Source organism: Pipra filicauda, unplaced genomic scaffold (genome assembly GCF_003945595.2).
Source record: "Pipra filicauda isolate LSUMZ 115617 unplaced genomic scaffold, ASM394559v2 scaffold88_size2543281_pilon, whole genome shotgun sequence".
NCBI classification, from domain to species: domain Eukaryota; kingdom Metazoa; phylum Chordata; class Aves; order Passeriformes; family Pipridae; genus Pipra; species Pipra filicauda.
Window position 1 is genome coordinate 2,148,093 of NW_024105075.1, and position 26,246 is coordinate 2,174,338.

The following is a 26,246-nucleotide window of genomic DNA, read 5'->3' on the forward strand; positions in this document are numbered from 1 at the left end:
CTAACCAACATCATGTTTATGGTAAGACTCTTGTTTGTTGCTATACAGGTATGTAACTCTGCCACAATTGTGGGGAATCCAGAGTGATCTCACTTTTCCTATGAGTCTGATCTAAACTGACTTCCATTCTTAAGTAATACTTCATTCCAAGTCAATACCTCCAAGGCATTTATTTACTTAATGCTGTAAAACTCAAAAAACTCTTGTAAACTTCAGTTTGAAATTTATAGAACAGGAAAGCAAAAATAATTTTAAAGTGTGACACATTTTAATCAATGATGAAGAGTCTTTACAAATTACTTAGTTGGATGATGTCTTCTCATTTGCTGGGCTTTCTTTCTTTTTGTAACAAAATGTTATAGAAGATTAGTATTTAGAAACTATTGCCAGTCTTATGAAAGAGTTTTAGATTATTGTAGTGCAAAATGACACTTTAATTTCCAATGAAAACATTTCAGAAGTGCAATAAAGCAATGGACAGTGGAGTACAGTAATTAATAGTGTCAGGTGCTGAACTTCATCCCAGAAACAAAGTGGCCCAAAGATGTGATTATCTCACAATAATCACTCTATATGTTTAACCTAGCTGCCTAATGAAGTAACTAGTTGTGGTAAGGGTGTATTATGATCATCCAAATTCATCAGAAGCATATGGAACCATTACAGGAAAAGCATCACTGAAAAGCAGATGGTAGGATGTAGAACTTGCAAGTTTAACTATTTGCACTATTTGTACTTTAAACTTCATGACAATTTTTAAGTCCTATATAAGATATGGATCAGCAAAAGGATGAATTCCATAATTAGTATAATCCAGAGAAATAAAAAGGTCCTGATCCTCTCTTCATTTATGTCGGTAGAAAAAATCAATTTTCCTTCAATAAAATTAGGATCAGACACAAGGTCATTAGAAAGGTATTAAGTGTCATCTAATGATAAATATTTAAGAAACAAAATAGAAGAAAATGAGAGACTATTTTGATTGCCAGACAATATAGTCTTCCCTCCTGGTCAGTATCTGGAAACTGTTTACAAAATTCTTGGCAACTTGAAGTTTCCACAGATCAAAATCAGGCATTAAAAACTATTACAAGTCAATTAGAACTTCTCTCTGCAGTATTGATAAATGGCACAATGTACATCCAATTTTGTAGCAAAATGCCAGAGTTGAATGAGCTCTTCAGACTTTAAAGGTAGAGGAACTTCAGTTTATATCATTCCATATGCCTGGTGCTTTATTTCAAAACCATGCTTGTAACAGTAGGTGGAAATTTTAGAGTCCAGATGAAATTTCTATTCATTCTGTGGTGAAGACTAAACCCTGTAAACCTCTGTGTTTCCGACATGGATGTTGATAACTGAACTGAGAGCAAAAAGGCTGAACTGAGAGCAAAAAGGAGATTCAACACTGATGACATATATTAATAGGAAAGCTATCATAATCTTAAGATTCAAGGTTTGCACCTTGCAATATTGCGAGATGCTGGAATGAACTTCTGTATCAATTGAGTTGTTCAATTTACCTAGAGCCTTAAAGCCTTTAGAAATCTGAAGTGCTAAGAGATGACTCTTTGACCTTTACTGTATTACAAATAGGTCTGATTCTCAAGATCCACATCCATTAAATGCTTGAATGAGCTCAGTATTTATTGTTCTTTCATCTCATTAAAACAGCTAAAAGGTTGGGAAAAGGCATAATGTAAAGAAAGGTCAAGTGGTAATCATGGTGTGAAATGCTGTTACATGTGTAGGTATAATAATTCTTTAGACTTTATGCTCCCTGGAGAGGAAGTTGTTCAAAACTGTTCCCCTAAAAAGGTTTATTTTGTGCTAAATATAGTTCAACACCAGTAAATAGGGGAATTAGACTGACCTTTAGCTCCTCTGCATCTGCAATGGCCTTTTCTTGGCTCACTTTCCCAGTCTGAAACCCTATCTTAGCAATCAAAGCTTCAGTATCTTGATTTTACAGTTGCAGTTCTGCCTCTTGAGAAGGAAGCTTGGATTTTTTATCTTCTACCTACAGGGCTAAAGGTAATGAATTATTCAGGTCATTAGCCATGGTTCTGAGGCCCAAAAGCTGAACTCAAAACAAAATTCATGTTTTGTGGGTCTCTATCAAAAGTGTTGTCTTTTCATTTTTTTAGTTTCCATTTATACCTGAAAGAATTTTATTGACATAAAAAATTTAATAATGACAGCCTAACTGCTCCCGTCAGGGACCCCATAGCTCCCCCAAGGTGCTTAGATGTCTGTCCTGCTGGTCAGGTTGTGGTTGTAACCAGGTGTCTCAGCAGTGCAAAAAAGCTGCAGCTGCAGCGCCTCTCAAAGGCACCAATGTAAAGGCAGAAGGACATTATCGAAAATGCTTAGTATTCACTCTGGGCAGAAAATTCCAGCAGAGGTTTGCTGAAAGGTTAAGACAAACTCAGAGACTAACGAACAAAGACTATCTGTTAGTCTGCTGAAATAGCAATTTATTGCCTGCCAGTCAAGAAACCCGTACCAAAATATCCACTGACAATATCTTTTCACATATAAAAGAATTGTTTCAAGTAACTGTGGGTTTGGCTTGTTTTTTGTTTTTCTGCTATCTCTCCAAGCATTTTATCTGGCAGTTATTCATGATAACAGCCTATATTTTAACCAAAGGGGTTTTATTAACCTGATCTGGATAGAGGTGATAAGACAAAGTGAAAGACAAATGTTAGAGGGCTTACACTTCAATAATGTGGAAGGTCTTGCAGGCTCTTCTGATTTGGTGGCCTCCTGAAATCCTACAAAACCTTTAAAATTACCCTTTTCAAAATTTGACCATTTTGAAATGAGAAGACAAAGCTGTAATACTGAGTTGTAACAGATCCCAAATCTCTCCACTCATTTTATTTATCAATTTATCTGAGCTGACTTTATGTCTTTTTCTTTATGAAAAATACTAAACAGTGCTGTACTTGATATTCTTGTGTAGAGCTCCTCAGTGCAGGGTGATAAAGGCTCACTGTTCAAGTGCTTGGCTAGATGGGAGCTCTGGGTCTGTCAACCAGCATAGCATGCAGCACTTGTAATTGTCAAATTGCCATTTGGTCATCATCAAATTAAAAATCAGAGAAGAAGAGCATTTTAATAATTTACTATCATGGGGTACCCTTATTAAAAACAGACTTTAAAAACCCAGCCACTCTTTTCTGTTGACTATTTTTTTGCAGGTCTTCAGTTGACAGAGTAGGAATAAGCCAGCCAGCTCCAATTATTAACCTCATGCAGTAGCACCAAGATGCAATGTTATGCGAAGACTGCAAATGAGAATTTCATTTGCATAGAAACACACAGATTTTTTATTTTTAATCACAAAATCACTGGATTATTGCTTATCTTCAGCATTGGCAAAAGGGTTATGAACATGTGAGTGGGTGGGGTGGGGGAAAGGCTTCCAAGCAGTTTCCCCTCCCTTCTGTCTTTGTGGACTGACCAACCACAAGTGAACTGTAAGCAGAAGCACTAACTGGGGACTAAGTGGCACTAGCCTTACAAGGATGTGACAACAACTTAGGGAGAGGCTTTGTACTTGTTCCTCCTGCTTTCATTACTCCTCAGTTTGTCACTGGCCATGCACAAAAGCCCCACAAATGGAAATGCATCTTCTCTCTCCGTGGGCTTAACTTTTACTGTGGCACTTGCTTCCCCTTCCACTCTTTTAGTGTAGCCCCACCATACTATCCCTCCCTCCAGACTTTGTCCTTGTTTAAATGGATGGTATCCTCTTTTCAGAGACAGCTAAACACCTCAAAGAGCTTCTCTGCAAAGAAAAAACCCACAAAGCCCAGTTTCAAAAATCAGGTAGTTTCAATGAAACACAAAAATGCCATCGTATATCTGATCAGTTTAATGAAAAGGTGCTGTGACAACTTTGCTTTATGTGCAATAAAACTATGATTATTTATAAAGAATGAAAGAAAAGGTTGCGACTTTCACAGTTTACCTGGAGAGCTGCTGCCTTCCTTTCACATCTTTTTGCCTTCCTTCCTAATTCTGAAAGCTTCTGCGTGCCCTTTACCAAGTGCTCCATGTGTCGTGACATCTTGCTTTTCTTCTCTAGGAGGATCTTATTAAGCATGATTTGCTCCAGAAAACTATTTGGAGAGGTGTAATTGTATTGCCTCTTGCTATGACTGTATTTGCACTCAATACATTCACACTGGTGTGGGCATAATGGAGTCCTGGATGAGTGGCTGCACATATGCAAGGAACAAGAGCAAATGTAAACACAGGAGCAAAGAAATATTTCCAAAATTCAGTGTATCTATATAGGTTAAGTATATCCATAAAAGTTTCTAAGGATGGCTTTTTCACAAAACTCTTCTTCAGTTTACCCTAAACATAATGCTGTCAGCGTGTAAAAAAATTACAGCAAAATAAGCAAAATAAGCCTTCTTCAACCATTTTGCATCCAAATTAATTAATTTTGCACTGGCATTCATTAAGTGTTCACAGAATCACAGAATATGATGAGTTGGAAGGGGACCATAAAGATCACTGAGTCCAGCTCCCGGACCTGTGCAGGACACCCCAACAATCCCACCACATGTCTGAGGGCATTGTCCAAATGCGTCTTGAGCTGTGTCAGGCTTGGAGCCCATGACCATTTACCTGGGTAGCCTGTTCCAGTGCCTGACCACTCTCTGGGTGAAGAACCTTTCCCATCACCACAGAAGCTCAGTGCTTCAACATACTTATGTATTTTTTGACATATACTTCTAAAGCTAAAAGCAAAGACTAAGTCAGTCACTCTACTGCTTTATGCAGATATAATAACCCATGAATTTTCTATTTCACCTCTGGAAATCCTGTCTAAGAGAAATCCTATATAGGTTAAAGAAACACAATCGAGTGGTTGCTGTAATCACACTGGTTCCCACATACTTCATATATCATCAAATCCCTCTTTGGAGTGAACTGTATTTTTGCCATTAACTTCAGATTGAACAGAACTGGACACCATGATTTCGATTTTTGAAGTTGTACAAGTCCCTGCTTATCTGTGCTTGTCAAATCAGTGATAAACTAACAAACTGTTATGAGGGCAGGATTTAGACCACTGTGGAGTGCTTCTGAATGTCAGAAAATCAGCAACATTTCTGTGCTGAAGTGACCTCTCAGTTTCGAGGGGTATTTGAGACCAGAAAAGTAGTTATAACTTAATGGAGTTCAGATTCACTCTGAGCTGTGACAGTTGACACTTCCCCACGTGCCAGACAGGCGTCCAACCACCAAATATAACTCTAGTTCCAAGCTTATCTCAGCACGCTGCAGAAAGGACTCCAGAGCATTACTGTGGCCCTGGGGGGGGGCTGTGCTGGGTGCTACACAGCTCCACATGGAGTTTCTCTCTCATCACAGAGACCAAAATGCAGCTGTGAGACTGGAAATTTCTTTTGACACACTGTGAAAATCAAAACAGGCTAGACATATTTAAAACAGCTCCAGATGGTCATTTAGGCATGTGTTTCTGAGCAAAATGCAGACATAAAATGTCTGTCTTTATTTACCTCTGACAGCAAGAAGAGAGGTAGTTCTAGAATTATAGTTCAAAGGTCCTTCTTTTAATTTTTTGAATTGAGCTAGCAAATACAAGATACCACTACACTCCTTTGAATTAGAGTATACTTCCCCAGAATAAACATGAAATAAGACAGCCCCAACATTAAATTTTTTTTTGTTTTAAAGGACATTACTTACATATATTACTACAATATATCATGCATATTACTACAATATATGCATATACGTGTCTTAGCAAGAGTACTGTATGCAAAATTAACAGGGAAATACTTAGAAAACCCATTTAACTCCAGCACTGTAACTAACTTTCATTTTGTCCTCTATGACTTCCAGCATATTTAAACTTTATAATTTGTGGAGTCACATCTCCCTCATTTTAATGATTATTTATTGCATTCTGTACAAGATGAACACAGTTCAATTAATCAAGGGAAGCCTAAAAATCAATTAATATGAATTAAATGAGCTACACCAACTCTTAGGAAAGTCACACATAATTTACCAAAGCATTGTCAATAATGCTTAGGGAACTTTGGGAAAATTGCTCACGAGTGGCTGTTGATGCAGTTAGATGTTTTAAGCCTACATCATTAATATTACAGTCAGGTTGATGCAGAAAGACTTGCCATTTTTCTCAGTAAGAAAACTCATTATTTTCTTGTGACTTTTAAGAGCTAGTTTAGAAGAATACTTATTTCACCTACGATTACAAAAACAGAAATTAAAACAAGAAATAAATAAAGAATGATTTGCATTTAGGGAAAACAAATAAATTGCTTTACAAACAAAAAAAATCAGAACATCATTAGTTGAAGCAAAGTAGCATAAATTCATCTTTAAAAAATTGCTTGTAAAAGCAAGGCTAGTCAGCAGGAATAGATACTTTATGCAGATTTGAGCAGTGTTTAGCTTTCAAATGAAATGTGTTTCAGCCTTTTTCTCCTTTTTTTTATTGTTTGTGACATATACGCACCCTGCAGTACAGCTCTTCCCAGTGAAAGACAACCTCCTTACACATGATCCTTATGAGAGGTCTCTACTCAGCAGCCCTGAAAAGCCCTCTAACAACAGTCTCATTTGTAAATCAGTGAGGGACGAAGTGGGTTCCGGTAGAGCTGGAAGTGGCCCGAGACAACTTGTCTCAATGGGGCAAAATAACTATTGTTATCGAGCTTAACAAAATGGCACAGCATGGGAGACACGCTGAGCCAGAGAGCAGCTGGTTGTAATTCACACTGGTTTTCAGAAAACACTAATCGTTCCCGAACAGACCTCTTTGAGGATTGGTCTTCCCTGCATTTTCAATTTGTCACCTTCTCTTATGATAAGGTCAGCGGTGACAGCACTTCCTGACATTAACAGCTGTGGCTTTTAAAAGGGTCATTGTGGAACTACTAATTGCAGTAATTTCATTAGCATAAATTATTTATTCTGCCATTCATTTATCTCCAGGATTTTTTTTTTTAATACTACATTGTACTTTTCAATATATGCCCATTCAGGGTTGTAAGCAAAGGAAATTATTATTGTTAATTTAGTTTTCTTTATTGAAAAAAAAAAGCAAACAAAAAAGAGTTGATACAGTAACAAAATCTGATTTAACTGCAGTTCTCTAGAAGACATAAAGTAGCTTGAAGCCAGTAATGAAGACTGGTACAAATCAAAACCATTCATTAGTCCAAAAGACAACTGAGCATTAAATCTATATACACTCTGAAAGAAAATATAACGGGTGAAGTTTGTTCTTCCTTATACAATCTTTCTACTCTAGGCCTTGGCTGACTGACTCTAAGCATGCAAAAAAACCCCAAGGCAAGTTATGAGTAGTTTAAACAGGAATTTTGCCTGCATCCTCCCTATAACTTTTCTCAGAACGTATAATAGTGATCACTATCATATATATAAATCTTAAGTCTGTGCAGTTAAGTTGAGCTAGCTGAAACATGCCAAGCAAAGAGCAAAAAAGACCAATGTCACTGAAAATGAACACATCTCATGGGCAGTTATCAAAGCTGAGAAAAAAAGCCAAGACAGAAGAAAAGGTAAGGGGTGTGGGTGGGTGGGCAGGGGGGAGTTTGAGGCAAGGGGAGAAGGCAAAAGTATTACTCCAGGCTGTTTCTTTGCCACACCACATGTTGTAAAGTATTTTGGAATATGATAAACTAAGAGCATAATTAATTTATTCTTGGTATGCTTAACAGTGTGTGCTGTTTGGTGCTAAGCAGCAGAGAGGCAGCATAAAACACAGCAACAGTAAAATAGTCAGAGGAGATGTACATGACTGTTATTTTCAGAGGTGGATTAAACAATCCTAATTCTTTTATTCTGGTCTCAGTGCTGATATGTGAAACCAGATGAAAGTAAGAAAGGGAGGTTGCCTGTCATGTTGAATTTGAAGACAGATTATTTTAAAATACTGTAGATCACATATATCAAATGAGGTATAAAGGCATCTTTGTAGATTTATTAAGCTCAGTACACAGATTTCGAAACTGCTACACTCTGTTCTTGTGCTCTTTTAAAATTAGGTTCAGCAATTTGAGTACTGAAACAGAAGAGGGCTCTTTTCCTCTCTTCTCTCCCAAGAAATCAAAGACACCAGAATTGATTAAATTTCTGGTACTCTCTCTTTCCCTTCAAATACCTCTGAACTCACTGTTTCTTTTCCTTAACCCACACATTGACCAATGTCCCTTCAGGTGAAAAGGATCTCACAATGCCTACTTTCAGCAGGCACCATAATTAGGGAGGATCACTTGTTCTTCCTGTTGAGATACTTTCACACAGGGCAAAAGGGATGTTCACAACACCCTTCATAGAGCATACTGACACTGCAGTTCACCATCTCCCTGCTGAGCTCAATCTACCCCACTTCTTTTCCTGGCTAAACTGTATCTTCCAGAAAAGTAATAGTTTTGAAGATAAAGAGATAGAGAAAAAAATAAAACTTTAAACCCAAAAACTTCCTTCTCAACTCCCACAATCACTCTGAGTTTTTTATGGCTTTCCCTCACCATTTAAACCCAGAAACTTTCCAGCTTTTGTCAAAGCAATTTAAATATGGTATCATATTTGTATTGAACTCTCAAGGGAAAAAAATCATTAGCTTAACTTCAAGGTACCTTAATTAAAAACAATCCGTAATATTGTTAAACATCAATAAACAAAAAGTCCCCTATCAATTACTATTGCTCTATTTTTCTGAAACTGTGAAAAAGGACAATTAGGATCTAAGTGTCAATGTCAATCTAAGTGTCAAAATAGTCAGTAATAGACCTCACCCTGCTGATCAATCATACAGTATGTTACAGAAGCCCAGGCATACATGAACCCTAACTAACAAGATTTCTCTACTAAGAACAAAGGCTTTCCTGAAGTATCTAAAAAGAAGCAAGCAAAATGACATATTAACACACCAGCACTAGAGAGGAGAGGAGACCACCTCCCATAAATCTTTGATGGAGAGGAGATGGCAGACTTCAGGTAAGATTCCCTCTTCTTCAGGGTGGTCTTTGTCCACCCAGCCTCTCTCATTCTTTTGATATTCTAATACATCTCCGCAACTGTCCTGTTGCCGCTCTCTTTACTAACTGTTTTTCTGTGGTCCTTCTCCCTTCACCTTCCTTTTACTTCTCCCCAGACTCCCTGCTGTACACCTCTCCTACTGTTCTGCTTCAGTTTTGTTTTTTCCTGTCTCCCATGGCTTAGTTCCCTGTCTCTCCCCACCCGTAATATTGTTATAGTTTCTCTGTTATTAGAATGCCTCTGTTCTGAGTTCCCTTTTCCCATCACTTTCAAATCTTTCCCTTGCCTCATCTCAATATTTTTTTAATTTTGCTGTCTTGTCTGTTGGTCTTCTCATAGGTTGCACATGCAGACATGATTCAAGCACCCAGTACTGCTTTACACATATTGATGGCACAGAAACTTTAACTCGCTTTCAATAAAGTGTCACGTTATTTAGTTAGTCGACATTCATTTCACTTGCTGGGAATCAAACAGGAAAGGTATTTACCAGGAGCAGTTAACAACAATGTGAAAAAAGAAACTCATTAGCAGTTGCTAGGATCAGTGAAATATTTCCTAAGTACGTAAAAAAATGAATTCTAGAGGAACATAGTGATTCATTATTTTATAAAAAGTTTAAAAATAAACCCCCTGAGTTTATCAATATATTATATATTAAATATAATACATTATGAATTGCTATATATGATATATGATAATTATATATTTATATGTAATAATATTAAAAGACTGAATTCTGATGACCAGATGTATTTTCATAGAAGAAAAATACAGTCCTTTCAATTAAGGATCTGAAAAAACAATATATTTAAACCAAAATAAATTCTATCTTCTTTTCTCTGTGCAATCCTATCCATTTCTTTCAAATAAGAAGTTAGTATCACATTAAAAATTAATGCAATTAACACCCTCTCCCCCCCTTCCAGCTCACCAGACAACAAATAATTATCCTGATGACACTATAAGTCTACATTAAAATAAAGCGGAAGGAGCTGATGGAACATACAAATGCCTGGTTTATTTGCAAACATCTCTCTCTCCCCTGCAGTCCTACAGGAGGCATCCGTGTGCCGCCGGAGTGCTGCAGGGCCGGCAGCCAGGGAACCTGGATCGGGTTCCGCAGCCTGGCTCTCCACACGGCCCCGGGGAGGGGAAACGCCCGGGGGTTTCCTGGAAGCAGCCTCAGACATACCTTCCCCTTTCCTTCTCAATTTCACGACGACTCCAAGTATTTTGTATGGGTCTGAACAGAAAATAAATGTTGTCAATGCAGGTATTTGCCTGGTGTCACCCTCAACTAAAACCAGACGGCTCTTCCTTGGGCATTCCTGAAATCCCTGGCCTACTATGATTAAAAATCCCTTACACAAATAAACAGTCTCAAATATAACAATGAAACTACCGCAATTGCAGTCACTGAAAGAAATTAAATCTTTTCTAGATCTACGTTAATAACTCCACCAGTCTCACTGCCATCGCGACAGTGTTGTCCCACACTGGAAGGGACAACAGACGCAGCTTAGTAAAATTCTTAGAATAATATGAGTATATTCCTTTTCCCCATAAGGAAACTCACTAACATATGTGGGGTTTTGTTTTGTTTTTCTGAAAACAAACAAGTGACACTCTATCAGGAATATGTCAATCAGGAACGAAGGGAGAATAATTGTCTAGATATTAAAACTCTAAATGCATTTGCCATGTGGTGCCATGGATTGCCCTTACAGGGGAAATTTTCACCTGTCTAATGGCTGAATAGAGGGAAAACTCTTCTTTAGTTCCCCTGGACTGTGAACTGCAGTATTTCAACCTCACATGCTACAGCACTACTGAATATATTTAACTCCATTGGAAAGGGTTAAATAAACTCTGTATCTGTAAGATGCTGAATTGCCTAGAATTGAAGGATTCTGCAAAGACAGTCTTCTGCAAAGACCAATTATATGCCTCTTTTTCCCTCACTTCTCTGCCTGTGCTAGACAGCTCTCTAAACTCTGCTGAAGGAAGCAGGCAGTGGCATACCATAAAAATTCAGCTTTTAGCAGGGGTGAGCTTGAACAACACCAAAGGCAATAAATATGCAAGAAGGAGTAAAAAGAGCATTGTTTTTTCCAGCTTATTCAGTTATTGATCTTTCAATGATCTCCGTTCTTTCTTAGAAAACCAATGAGCTTGAAACTCTGTACCTCGACCCCCTCATCTTCCTCAAAGAACCTCCTGCTGCCAGAGCAAAGGGCCTCCCGTGGCCACTCCTGAAACCAGTCAATAGCAGGGCGCTTAACCATGGCTGGGAACTTCCGAGCTCATGCTCATAGGGCGGCACTGGCTGGAAAGAAACACAGAACAATCTGCGGAGAGGAGGGAGGAAAAAGGGAGAGGAAAGAATCGCAGGCCCTCAAAGAGAGGTATACAATTAACCATAGGCCAGCAGCAGCTGCTAAACAGCTAAAGCTCCAAACCAAATTTGGAGCTAATAAACTTTGTCAGTGACCTTGGCAAATAGGTTTTGCTCCTGTTCCATTGTACAAACATAGCACACTTGCAGTTTCCTTCCCCTCTATCCATGTTGGCATCCGTTATTCGGTTTGATAGCTATAGATGATAATGCAGGCATAGGAATGGCTGGCCTGCAGACAGTCAGAAGGTGCACATTCAGCTGGTCATGGTGACAGAAAACCACTTCTTGAGTTTCTAAATCTATTCAAGCCTCTTCCTGACACTTCAATACACAGTGCAATCCCTCTAAAAGAGAAGGAAGAAAAGGAGATCTGGATTTTAGTTTGCATGGGAATTTTTAGGGACAAGTCTTTACAAAAGTGGAAAGAGATGTCTAAAAAGGGTAGGCTAAAATATTCAAAAGAAAATAAAACTGTGAATGGCTCTTAATATCACCAAGCCTACCCAAAGAAACTCACATTTGGGAAGGAAGGGTTACTGCAGTCCTCAGTTGTATCTGTGGACCTACTTACTACAGTTAGCACATGCTTTGGTCATTGTATTTGCTCTTCATTCATTAGCAAAAAGACATCAAGTTGTTAAGATAGGACTGGAGTCTCTCCTACACACTTCTTAGTAAAGGAGCTATTTTTATTGTACAGGGCTTCTCAAACCGTATGGCACTTACATTGTTAATTCCAGTAGAAAACATCCAGATGGTTTCAGAAGAGGTTATAACTTGTCCAACAGCCACAAGAGCCCAGACAGACCCCAGTCAGGCATGCCAGAGAAGTGACAACTTTATTTTTCTTCTGGACTGATTGGGAACTAACATACCTATTAAGAGAAAACTGGATAAAAAAGGAAGAAGAACAGAATGTTGAAAGAAAAGAATCAAAAAAGGAGTGAAGAAAGGAAGAGGCTGACCCAGGACAATACTTCACTGGGTTTTAAAGTAGTCAGAGAGTAAAGTGATGAATAGATAATAAAAGAGTTCAATGGTATCTGGAAAGAAGATTACATGGAAAAAGGAAAAGAACTGCCACTATCTCATAGTTTCTAAAAATACATCTCTGCAGTGGAAAACACAGGACAGGAATTTATGCAAACAAGCTAGATTGTAGAACCAAGTCAAACCAAGAAAATCTTTACCATTATTCAGAAACATCTCTTGAAGAAAAACCATTTGCTAGGACAATCATACATATTGTAAAGCTTGGATTTTATGCTGAACCACGGGGTTTGTCCTTTCTCCTCCATATTCAAGAACTTAGGTAGAAATGTAGACATCCATGCAAAAATACAGCGGAGTCCAGGTTGTTCAGGTGTGTTACAAAGACAGGCTAATCTGCAAATTGGTTTAAGGTACATAAGAAAACATCACCTACTTTGAATGTGTTCAGCATGAAGAGGCAAATGGCAGAAATATCCACATAGAATCCTAGCCAAGTGGTGAAAATTACACTAAAATTGTACAAAGATACAGAAAGATCTTGGAATTTACTGCAAAATTTTATCAGGCCAATGAGAAAGAAGGGCAACACAGAAGAAACAGTCAAAAGATACAAGAATAAATGTTCTCTACTCCAAAACTCTGAATCAGAGAAAAAGAAGAAATGTACAGAAAGAATCTGCTAGGTCTCTTTCACGATTCTCAAAGACCTTGAACACTTTTCTGAATTTGTTTCTTCCTTACACCATGTATGTTTCAGTTAGACATTGTTTCTTCCTCATGTCACCTCATTTTCTGAAAAAAATCTATGTTCAGTTGTAACACCAAGACTCATGGTAAGCAATGTTGAAGCCTAGGGCACCTAATTTTCTCTTCTTCTATTCCACTAGTAGCCACTTTCTAAGATCTGCTGGTCCTCTCTGCTCTGGTAGCAGCAGTAATGGAGAGCCTGGAGATATCTGTCTCTGCTTTGACGTGCTTCCTACAAGTGCCCTTGCTATAGCAGTGGTGCCAAACTGAATCTATCACACTTCCAAAGGTGAAACCATACACAGTCTTGCTTGAAGTTTCGTCTTCTACACCCTCCTACACTGCTCACATTGCTCATATGTGGAAAATTACTTCTTGGAATAGTTAGTCCTAGAGCTCAAACTGAAACACACGATTTATAATTTCCATTACTTTTCCTGAAAACACAAAGTTACAACTGAGAGATTTTTACTATACTGTATTGTTAGGCAGGAAATTTCAGCACAGGCCTAGATATAATGTAACACCCCGATTAGATAACTATCTCTTTGTTAATTATTTTTTTATGCACAACAAAAATATAGGGTACAGAATACACTTCAAAAGTTAGTCGTAAAAAGACTAACCTCACCACAGCATAACTTTTCTTTCTCCTTTAGCTTTAGTGAAGCTTGGTAAATTCACATCAGGCATAGACTTGATATGGCATGTCTTTGGGGTTCATTTGCATTCCCCCCAATGAATTCCCTATACTATAAAGGACCTTCTGCACTGCTTGCTTTGCACGCAGAATGATGAGGATTCCGTGTGGTCTGACAGTAAGAGAGCTACGACAAAATTTGAGTAAGTACTACCAGCTACATTTTGAACAATTTCTGCATAAGCAGGAAGGCCTTATTTTAATAACATTTATCTTCTGTCCAGGCCATACATTACTGTTTAATTTGACAGAGGAGAAAAAAAATTAATAGGAAATTCTCCTTGTAAGAAATGGAGAGTGTCTTGCAAGACAACTGGGATATAAATACTACAGAGAAGGTATTTCATATAGTAATGGAAAACTTTCTCCAAGATGGACTCATTGTTTTCTTTGAAAGAAATGTGGATTGAGAGGGATTATGCAAGAATCTTTCATCTAAATTTTTTTAGATTTAAATTCGCATAACTGAGTAATGAAGACAATCATTGTGGAAGAAAGAACTGTTATCATGTGAAATTAATATCAACTTCCACGTAGCATTCACCACTCCTAAGAACACAAACGCCCTCTTTTCTCAGGTGTCCCGTTTGAGCTTCACACTCACATGTCACTCTCACTACAGATGGGTCTCTTACACTATATTTTTTGGCTCAACCTCCTCCTGCTTATCTCAGATATGCAAGGTCTCTAGGCTTATTAAGTGCTTCAAACAGAGCAAGACAGACAACTAAAGAGTGCCTTGGCTCATGCTTGACCACTGCTCTGATGGGGCCCATCCCATTTAAGTGTTAGTGCACTCACTTGCATGGTCTTCCCATACGAAAATAAGCAGTGCTGCAGCAGGAGTGAGGAGCTTTACAGACCAGGAATCAGTCCTGACCAGCTCTATGCCACTACCATCATTTTGCAAGCACAGCATGGGAAAAGCTAAGCCATATGGATGCCAGCCATGTCATGCTACTAGTCCTCAGGACCACAAGATGCCCTTCCTAAATTTACTAATACAAATGTACCCTTGAAAGTCAGCTCTCTGAGTACTCAAGAAGAGATGGCTGACATCCAAATAGAAAAGCCTGGAGGTTTTCATAGAGAAACAGGAACTCTTACTGTAAGAGCCTGCCAACTGCAGAAACAGATGTTTTATGTGCTGCAGAAAATCTTCGATAGTTACTCCCCACTGAATCAAACAAAATGAAAAAAAAACCCAAACCCAAACAAACAAACAAACAAAAACAACTCTAAAAATGAAAAAAAATCTGGGGTCACTATTAGTTTAACACAGAATCAGAAACCCTAAAAACATAGTTCTTTTTGTCTGGGATTAAAGCAGTCAAGCTGATAGACATGTGTATTTATGCCCTCAAAAGAAAAAACCATGAGAGCTGGCCAAAAGCTGAGCTATGATGTGCCTTCACAAGTTCCTCTCAGATTCACAGATAAAAATAGATGTTCTATCAGTGGTCAAGCAGACTGCAAGGAAAAGGCTAATGTGTCCTAATAAAAGAGGATGTGGAAATGAAAGACAATAATTTAAAAGAAAAGTAATAGTAAAAATATGGACAAGATTGCCTGTGGCAACGCAGGACACCCACTCTGCCTATGTTTGACATTAATCTGGACTAAAGCATGAAACTACTGTACTGCTAAATGCCATAGAAAATGGGGAGCCAGCTAAATCCTGACAGGACTACAGAAAGAGAAGACCATTATAAAGATGTGATGACTAAAGCAGTCATGCCAAGTTGGAAGGAAATTGGAGAAATGGTCTTCCCCTGAAACTAGCAAATTTAGTTCTTAATGCTGGGACTTCACAACAGTCACTGAGGGACTGCAAACTTTGAAACATGAGGAAAATACACAATGAAGAAACTTGTTCAAGGAAGGAGGAGCAAGTATTTGTAGTAGACCAGCAGCTCATGAAGAAAACTGGCTGCACTTGGACTGAATAACAGAGATTCAGCTTAAAAAAAACCCCAATTTAACATGTCTGGCTTTAGAATATACAGTAATGTTTAAGAGCACTGAGGAAACTGAGATGAGAACTTTAAAAACATGCAAATATGAAATGACACAAAGAGTATGCTTGCTGGAAAGAGTACACTTGAGAGCATGTTTATGTAGGGCATGAGGGCTGCAAGGCATTTAGGCATGATGTTCACATTTCTGGGGAAAAGTTGAAAGGTTACCATGACCAAAAGAATGAAATAAAATCAGATGCATCTCAAGAGACAGCATGACTGACTGATCTCATATCCATGCTTTCAAGAAATAATTGCTTCTTCTGGTCCTTACTTTTTCAAGAAATTTTGGTAACGTGCAGAGGATTTAAGAGTGATTACTGCATAGAGATTTGAGATATTGAAAAACTTCTGGAGCTCCAGTAAATTACTGAGCCTTAGAAACCTCTTATCTTATGTGTGCCTTAGCACTGTCAGCACATTAACTTTTACAGTGTTTGACCATCAAATTTCTTTTCTTGAGCAGCATTCTTCCTTTATCATTTATTTCATGATTCATCATGAAAGTTTTTGAAATTCTCAGGTGCATGTATGTCCTCACATACCCTTCCAGTTGTGGACCCATATTTTATAAAAGTGCAACCCACTGTCTTCACCTGACATACTTTCAATTTAAATTTGCACCTACGTACATGACATGTTCTCAGTACATTAGCAGCAGAATGGATTGCAAGGTCCAGATTGAAAACAGTCAAAACAAAATCAACACAAACCAGAAGAGCTATGGTGATTCAAAGAATAGTACTGGGTAGTATTGGTTCCTGAGTGACAGATTCCTCACCATAAACAGAACTGCAGTATGTAAGACTGTAAGTGGGCACAAGGGAATTGTGGCTTCATGTAGGAATCATGTATTTTTCTAAAATACAATTGAAAAATGAGACTATATCACTTCACTGAGCTTTAACATTATAAAACAGTCTAAATTGTCCCTTCTGCTCTCTTTCACATTATATTAGTCTTTTATTCCTCAAATATAGGAAAAGGAAGAGGTGATAGGTCACCCAGCACTAACTAAAAGTTCATATAGGTATTAGCCAGTGTGTTAACTCATAAAATTTATGTCTCCTTCAGTACTACAATGTCTCTACTTTCCTTCTCTGCAACATGAATAGATATCTCCTGTTCTTGCCTCCAGTAGTGCTAATTTGCACAGTGGGGGACTGGTGAAATGGTTGCAAGGTAAAAGGCGTTTGAAAGCTGCCTTTCAAAAGGCCCTTAAAATGAAAAAAGAAAAGGAAAATAAATGAAGAAATGACTGTAGGAACAAGAAAAAAGAAAAAGGAAAAAATGTGAAAAGAGAAAATTGAGAGAGATATTAGAAATAATTTTTCCTCTGTCCTTCTTAAAAAAACATACACAAACACAATAGTCATGAAACAGAGACAAACAGCACTTTCAGAAAGAGATATGCAGAAGGTAAGCACCACTATTGACCATGTTATTTAAGTCTGTAAGAGTGAAAACAATACAGAATATGTTACACTAGATTCCATACAGGTCTCCACCAACCTTTAACTTAAAGAATAAATTTGTGGAGGGACAGAAGTAATGGCAGTAGAGTTAGAGACAGGAGAGAACATCAGCAAAACTAAAGCAGAATTGGAAAAAGAATAGATGAGGGTGGAAAAAAGAGAAAGTGGTATGTTATAAAGTGTAAGAACTCGATACAAAACTCATAATCAAAGTGTAAGAACTTGATAAAAAACTCATAATCAAATCTGAATGGTCTTTAGATCAGTCGTGGTTAAACATTTCAGAAAATGAAGAAAAAAGCTTGCACAGAAAACCACTGTAGAATAATCTGCTATGGGAAGGCTCTTCTCATCCCAAATCAAATAGATCATACTAATGCACAAAGTATGGGGCATATATTCCTTTCAAAACATTCTCTTTTTAGCTGGTCAATGGTTTTTAGACTTCTCATTTTCTTATAAGCTACACAGATGTTTCAGATGATGTGTGAAATGGAAGCCTACATAAACTGAAAGTTCCTAAAGATGCTACTCCAAAACCAGTTTTTCCCACTTCTGCTTTCAGGACAGAATTACAGTCTTCCTCAACAACATTGTCTCTTAAACAGAGCTTAGGAGAGACACTTGTTGCAATTGTGGTATCATATTAATGTGAATCACTAAACAGTTTTAAACCTGAAAACTACAGGTTTAAAAGATACATGGGTATTTTTATTTTTCCAGTTTTAAATGGTGTAGAAAAAGTAGAACGACAACATTTTCTGTGAAATTTCAATTATTTGTGGGAATGTTTAAGAGTTGAGTACACATACAGAATCACTGCATGTGTAATTAGGGAACATATTTATAATTGTGTTAACAGCAGCACTAACTCCTCATCAGCACCTCACTTCTCTCTGAAGTGCATCATTGTGTTCAAGACATAAGACCATGAAACTAAGACACAGAGCAGTTATGTGACTTTCCTATGAAAGGTAGGATGTCAATGGCCAGATCTAGGAGTAAAACTCACAGGGAGGCAAATTACAGGGGTAACATGAGAGAGGCAAATTCAGTGCCACACGTCAGTGAGCAAGCTTTCAAGAGAAGTATGCCACCATATGCTGGGTTGTGAGATAACTGAAGTATGTTGCTATTTTGATCAGCTCATGACTGTTTCTTGCCCCTGAAATATGCCTTACTTTCAACTGCAGCCACTATTCAAGACGAACCTCCAGCAGTGCTCTCTGGTGTCCATCAGGCCCAGGGCTCAGACTTTTTCTAACTCCTGCAACTATGACCTTCAAGCCTTCATCACCGAACAGATCTGGAAGCTCTCCTGTGAAAAGATAAAGGAGTAGGTAAAAGAAGCCTTACACAACACATGACAAATAATCTACATGGTATTTAGCCCAGTGGGGTTTAAGCACATAACTAGAGCTATGCTGGTACCAGATAGATCCAGTCACAAAAGAGTCTCCTCCTGTTCCCTATGCCTTTTTGTCTAAAAAGAAGTTTTTCTATTTCTTTAAGGGAAAGGAAATGACATTTTTTTTAAATGACAAAGTATTTGCCCTGATAGGAAGTTCACTCATAAATTATGTATGCCTCAGAATAGTGGTTCCCTTTTTTCAGGCTGTCAGTGAATTGTTTATAAGTCTGGTTGCAAAAGTAAATAGTAACTTTTTAAAAAATCTTTCAAGATGCACTCCAACTGTGCTGAATATTATTCTCATTTTTTCTTCCATTCTATCCCTAGATCCCCACATTCAGAATCCAGTTTCTCTAATCTTCAAAACATGGGCAAAACTGCATTGCTGCATGTTACTCTTGTGCAGTCATGAAGACAGTGCTTGAACTTAGTGAAATCACACCAAAGTAAACATAGCATTAAGTCAAAAAGAGATTTCCATTTCTCCCCAAACCAATGTACTTAGGCATGATTAGCTTCAGCAATTTATCTTCTCAGTGGGCAATTCTTTCTTAAGCAAGTTAGATTCAATGCTCAAGTTGTATGGGTTGACTTGGCCTCCCTAAAAGCTCTCCCTACAAATACCTGAGAGAGAAATAATCTCTTTAAAGTTCAATGAAAACACAGATCATTTGTCATCGGAAAAGATCTTTCAAGAAATGTGTTGGTTTAATCACCTGATGCCAACAAGCCATTAATCAGCACAAAAAAGCGTTCATCTGGAACTTGGGCATCTGTCAGCAAAAACACTGTTGGCATGTTCTTGGCACCAGTCTTGATGTACAAACTGGCAAGACCTACCTGTAAGGAAAGGAGGCAATCACTCATAATCTGTTACAATGTTGATACAGGAAAAGTGTGGAATGCATGTTAGCAGATGGCAGCACACTGCTGACCTCTCTTTACTTTTCTCGCTTTATTTACATGTTGCTAATTTGCTACATAATATCCAAAGGGAGATGCAGTTTGTGTTTTTCTTCCATATCAAACACGGACATTTTGACATGACCTAGTGGTTAAGATCAAAGAAATCCTCTCATCAGAAAGAGATATTGCAGCCATGAAAGTCCCCATCAAGAACAGACATGACTATACCAATAATGTCTGGGAATTGCATTGAAGATCCAGATTAATTTTAAATTCTGTTGTCTCTGAAAACTTGTTTTTTTCTTTAGTGAATTTATTTAGGAAGGCTTTCCCATGTGAAAAAAACACCAAACCAATAAAACTGAGGTGTGCTCTGGTGCACTATTATTTTGGCTATGGCCCAGATGGAGACATGGTTGGGACCATTGTGCTAATAGTGGTACAAATATGGAATGCTTTTTGGCTTGGGTTTCCAGAAAGAAAACAACCCACATCAGTTGCATTTGAGTGCAGTCACATTTGAAATACAGGATAAGGTTAATGCTGGCTGTTATGAACAAGCTGCCACACAACCTAGCAAAGCAAATCCTCAGGCTTGTTAACAGAGGCTTAGAAGTTTCCCTGCTTGGAAACAGCATGGGGGAAATGACCACTTAAGCCCACATCTTACACTGCACCTCATTTGAGGAGGGAAGGAGGGCACAAGAAGTTAAACACCATGAGGACACTAAAAAACACACAGCATTTTTCAAAGCAGAACGGCATGTACCTCCCTCTGAACGCCAAAGGCTTAAAAAGCCTTGGTCTGCACACACTGTGGTGGTTTGGCCATGGCCCAAGGCTAACAGAAGGGCTTTTTGGGGACAGCCATCCACCAAATCTGACCATAATTGGATTGTTATTTGGCCAAGTCTGAGATTCGGAACTATTGTTTGTTGTCCACACGGAGTAAAGAGGAAGAAAATGTTCCTTTCTTCGCTGTTTGCTCACACAGATAGGGCACAGGTAGACAGTAAACCTGATAAGAGCACTTCACTCAACTACAGTCCTTGCCTTTGCATATGGACAGTTTAAGTGACTAAATGACAACATATGACAAGGAGAACATTTCTTCTTGTGTTCACCCACTTCAATTTTATACCCCTAAATCAATAGGGGTTCAATGATGCGCAAAAATTTGTAACAAACTGCTAACTACCAGAACTCCAACCACATCTTTGTGACCTGTGAAGCAGCCACCTTGGAAAAAGTGGAGAAACTACCAAAATTCTGTGAAGCGTTTAAACAGACATTAAAATACATTTTGCCCACCCATTTTTCAAAAATAAAGAAAACAAGAGGTCCAGCTGGAAAAACCAAAGGGGTTGTTACTGTAAATTCTACTGTTTCACCTGTGATTTTATCAAGCCTGTGCAACAACAAAACACATTCTTGAAGCAGTGAACTCAAAAGGTTCAAATAATATCTATCAGTTTACCCTGAGGTCCTGCATCCCATAATCTTTCTTCTGTGTGATTTGGAAAAGCTCTAGGGAGCAGATGTATGCTGCCAGCCTTGACAAGCTCAGTTTACCACCTACTCCAATCAGAAGTGCATAACCCCTAGGGAATTCTAGGAAATGAGTGATTTGGCACCTGATGGCAGAACACCAATAAAGTAATGTAGACTTCAACAACAACATCCTTAGTCAAGTTTCTAAGTTTCTTTTTATTGCATCACACTTGCTTTTTTCTTTTTTTCATTCTTTTTTTTTGTCTATTTTTGAGGTAATCTTCTCCCGACACTTAAAGGTACATTACCTTCATGCCAGCATTTTATTTCTTTCCAATATTTGAGTAAGAGGAAAGAAAAGTTCTTTTCCTTTGTCAAATATTGAAGGTCTGCACTAACCTCTACAGTGACCAGAGCTGTCTGATTGCTTGTTCTTTACATTGAGTTGCTTCAAAGCATCACCCCAAGATCCTGATGGGCCCTGACTGGACTCAGAACAGAGACCTAGTTAATTTGAAGGGAGGTTGGCTGGACCATAGAAGTACATGAGAATTTCATGTCTGGCAGTTTGCACCACAAAGGCTGAAGGACAAGAAATCACCTAATGAAAAATTTTCATCAAACTTCAATTTACTTTTGGAATATCTAGTCCAGACTATTTAAAGCATGTTTTTATTTGCTGATCATGGAATACTATAGGATGAATGAGGCCAGATAAGAATTTTCCCCCAAATCAGACAAGATTTAATTTCTAAAATTTTTAAATGTGTGTACTGAGGTAATCCTTCCCCCAAAAAACTATATTTTAGACATTAAAAGAATTCTCTTGCAATTGATATTTTAATAATTCATAAAAGCAACTAAAAATATTCACAAATTTTTATTTTTTTAAAATCAGATACAGATTCTAAGGCATGAAAGTCTAATTCAGCAGATTAGATCTTAGAGGCAGCAAGTTGGACTTTATGCTTAATTTATTTTCATGTATAAATAAAACAAACCAAAAAGCATCCCCTTCATTCTCTGTGTCTCATGCCACCGAAAAAAGTAACCCCTGAAAAAACATTGATAAGAACCTTCTTAAATAAAAGGGATAATGTGTCTAATCTGGTTGCATCTAATAAAGAGGTAGAAACGTGTTCAACCAAAACATTACTGGAAGCCAATTCTCTTTGACTTCACTGTAGAACTTTATCAGTCTTATTCATGATTTCACAATGGATCCATAAAAAAAAAACCCATAAAAGGTGCAGAAAAAATTTACAGGTTTAAATTTCACAATCACTTTTCCAGGACTGCCAAATTGTACGGCTAAGACACCCTGCCACTTTATTTGGCAAACAGATACTACTCTCGGTCACTAGACTTCAGAGAGAAGATAATGGCTTACCACCATTTTCAAGCAAAACTAGTGATACCTGAGAAGGCTTCTGTCTGCAATTCTGATGATTATCACATCAACCTCTAAATCAACCTAACAAAATCTACAGTCCCTATGAAAGATCCATATGATTATCTGTGTAATTTAAGCGTTTCTTTAATCCTCTTGGAGAGAAACTTCTACAATAGACTGCTTAGTCAAGAGTGTCTTCTCTTACATAGCTCCTGCCTGATTACGTGCAAAGTGAAAAACGATGACACTGAAATCCTAGACCAACTCAATGAGAAGAAAAGTTTGTGTGTTAAACCGTTTGACACTGCAAATAATAGAAACTGCTTTAACAAAACTAATCTCTGCCAGCATGGGCCTCTGTCTCTTTCTGGAAATCACCGATATTACGCATGACTAGAATGACTGCATATGTTCAAGAAAGATTACAAATAATGACAAGGAGCAACGATGAACTCTGTGCCTCACTTACTCAGTAAAATCTTCACTTTGTCTTCTGAAAACTGGCTGGTTTTTTTCCATGAAGGAAAACAAAGCAAATGCAGTTAATCAGATTTCAGAAACAGAAGCTGAGATTTTGGGCCATAATGGGTACTAAGATATATCCTGACATAAGAAAAACAAATAACATTAAACTGAAATAAGGTCAACCTACCTACGAAAAAAAGCTACAGATAAATAAAATAAATCTATGATGACACTTAGAAGTCTTGCTTCGATTACATTTAAAAAAATACAAGGCTGGGCAGCAAAGCAACTTCAAGTCTGCCATGCAGGGGCATAGGTTAGTATATGCTTAAGGTATTACTTGTCCTTGTTTTGAATTAATCTCATTTTAAAAGCATTTTCCCTTTCCTGGAAACAAAAGGTAAATATTGGTTTTCTTATAAAGGCCTGTTACATCATTAACTACTTAAAAGATAAGGCAGACTTCATCATCATCATCATGGCTAGGCTTCGCGAACGAAGATTTGGGAAGGCTCTATCCACATTTGCTGCAGGCACGCTGGTGGCTTATTAGGCCAATACGTGACAGACAAATCCGATTGCAAAAGGCACAGCAGAAAGACTCCTTAGATGGTGTATTCTGCAATACACGGTTCTTTCTGCGTTGCCTTTTTTCCTCGAGGGTGATCCTGCGTGTGTTCTCAAAGGAGACAGCAGTGTTATAGATGGTGTGTCTCCAGGCCTCCCGATTTGATGCCAGAGTAGACCAGTTATGGTGATCAATATGGCCAAGGTTGAGATGTTGTTTCAGGGAGTCCTTGTATCTTTTCTTCGGGGCTCCTCTCATGCGGCAGCCAGTGGCAAGTTCACCGTAAAGCAAGATCTTAGGGAGGCGGTGGTCCTTCATCCTGGAGACATGACCTGCCCAACGCAGCTGTGTTCTCATCAGCATGGCCTCGATACTTGTGATAGCTGCTTGCTCTAGAACAGATGTATTGGTCACATAGTCTGACCAGTGGATGTTTAGAATTGTACCATTGGTCAATCAGAGCTCAAATCAGTCCAACAGTTTAATTACCTCGGTAGCCTCATCTCCTCAGATGGTAAGATTGACGGAGAGATAGACAACAGATTAGCAAAGGCATATAGTGCTTTTGGAAAACTCCATAAAAGAGTATGGCGTAATAAACACTTGAAGAAAAGCACCAAGATCAGTGTTTACAAAGCCATAGTGTTGTCTACTCTCTTATATGGATCTGAATCATGGGTCATCTACCGCCACCACCTGCGTCTCTTAGAACGCTTCCATCAACGCTGCCTCCGTACAGGCAGACTTAGTCTACAGCTTTATAGACTGTCTTTCCAACCTCAGAAAATAAGTGGTGTAAATTTCTATAGAGTGCAAAAAAGGGTGAACGCCTGTTTAAATAAACAAAATGGAGGTTAGTTTTAACACTGAGCTACAATCTACTCTTCTATAACATCATCAATAAAGTGTATTTATCTGCACTATTGCTGCATAGTTCCCTGCATAAGCCTTCCAGTAAGAGCATTATGAGTCTGCACTGCAACAACTTCTGAACAGTAAAAAGCAACTTCATGCAAACATTGGTAGCATCTTGATGAATTACTTGCTCCCTTTATAGATGGTATTCTGCTTACACATGCTGCATGGCACCCTCAAACAAGACTAGGTGCATAGAGGCATGCAGTTTATTGTAGCCTGAGGAGTTCCTAGGAAGCATATTACTCAGCAGTTCCCGTGCTTTCACTGGCTCGCAACAAGGGTCTGCTCTGCATTTGAAAAATGGCAATAGATGAGCCAAGGCTGCAGCTACACTTGGTCTTCCACATTCTACCACATAGTTAGAGAGAAAAATGATAGTTAAAAAATTCCCCAAAAGGAGAACATGAAAAATGTTCTCAAGAAAAAACAGTACAATAACGTAGTGACTGCTGTACCCACACACTCTGCACTGAAAGACTAAAAGTAGGTGCATCAAGTCCAACTCTTAAGTGAATGGCCTATACAAGGATTGAACCCCAAACCTTGGCATTATTTGCACCAGGCTCTAACCTTGTCATTATTTGCACCAGGCTCTAACCAACTGAGCTAGTCTTAGAGTCAATAAGAAAGGAAGTTGAAGCAAATACTGTAAAATGTCTCTGGAAATAAAAAGGGAAAAAGAGATGAAGATTCTCCAGCATCAGACAGCAAATAAGAGTCAACGAAGTGTTAAATAACAATACAACCTGGTGAACGTAAATCTGCTTGTGTATCACAAAAAAGACTTAAATTCTAGTTTCATCCTTGATGCAGTTCCACAGCAGTTGCATGTCTGGTTATGAGCCCCAAGGACACATCTGCCAGGTGAAGGCCCACATGAGACTGCAATTGCTAAGAAATTCAGGGGACTCTTAATACCATAATAAATATGGTGTGTCTCTTTCTGTTTAGCTATAGAAACAGCAAGATTTTGAATCTGTACTAAATTTCAAACACTGCATTTTCTCCTATTTCCTTTCATCTCCTACCTATTGTAGTGAAAAACTAAATAGTAATTATTTCATGTATTAAATACAGGATTGCTATAATATGACACTTCAAAACATACCTGGAGCCTAGGTTTGATAGTAAAGCTGCCAGCAGTTGGATTCATATGAGCAACATATTGACAACTATGAATTTCTTTAGTAGTTAGCTTCTGCCTATCATACCTGAGAAAGAAAATGATTAATATTAGTGACAAAACACTGAAATGCTGTACATTTCCAGGCTTAAACTCAGTTCAAGAATAATTTCTGTACTGTGAGAAATCTGAGACACAAATAGCCATGGAAGTATCAAAATAGGATTGACATTTCAAAATTAAGAATAATCCCAAAAATTTCTATCACATAATATTTTGTTCAAAATTTCTGTTGCAATTAAGGTATTACTTTCTCACAAAACATTCTGATGATAAAGATTTTTTTTAAATAAAACTGGCTCCAAACACACTTGGATGAGTCACAGGAAGTACAAATCAGTTTGAGAATGCACACAATCATCACAGATAAGAGCAGAAAAAGTTTACAGATCTCAATAATTAAAAAACCATCAAAGATCATCCTAGAGTATGAGGTGGTACGCTCCTTTATTTGCAGTATCATCCAATAGATACTGTTTCTGGCTCTTCAGAT

General features: G+C 38.0%; 1 protein-coding gene across 1 annotated transcript in view; it reads right to left on the reverse strand.

Moving 5' to 3' along the window:
- Positions 1-26,246, reverse strand: part of DNAH11 (dynein axonemal heavy chain 11) — an 80,741-nt gene that overhangs the window by 26,300 nt on the left and 28,195 nt on the right. Inside the window, exons 6-8 of the mRNA XM_039390928.1 lie at positions 25,679-25,781; positions 19,546-19,669; positions 18,630-18,736 (exon numbers count right to left, since the gene is read on the reverse strand). Of these exons, the coding sequence (XP_039246862.1) occupies positions 18,630-18,736; positions 19,546-19,669; positions 25,679-25,781 (334 nt within the window). The remainder of the gene's footprint in view (positions 1-18,629; positions 18,737-19,545; positions 19,670-25,678; positions 25,782-26,246) is intronic.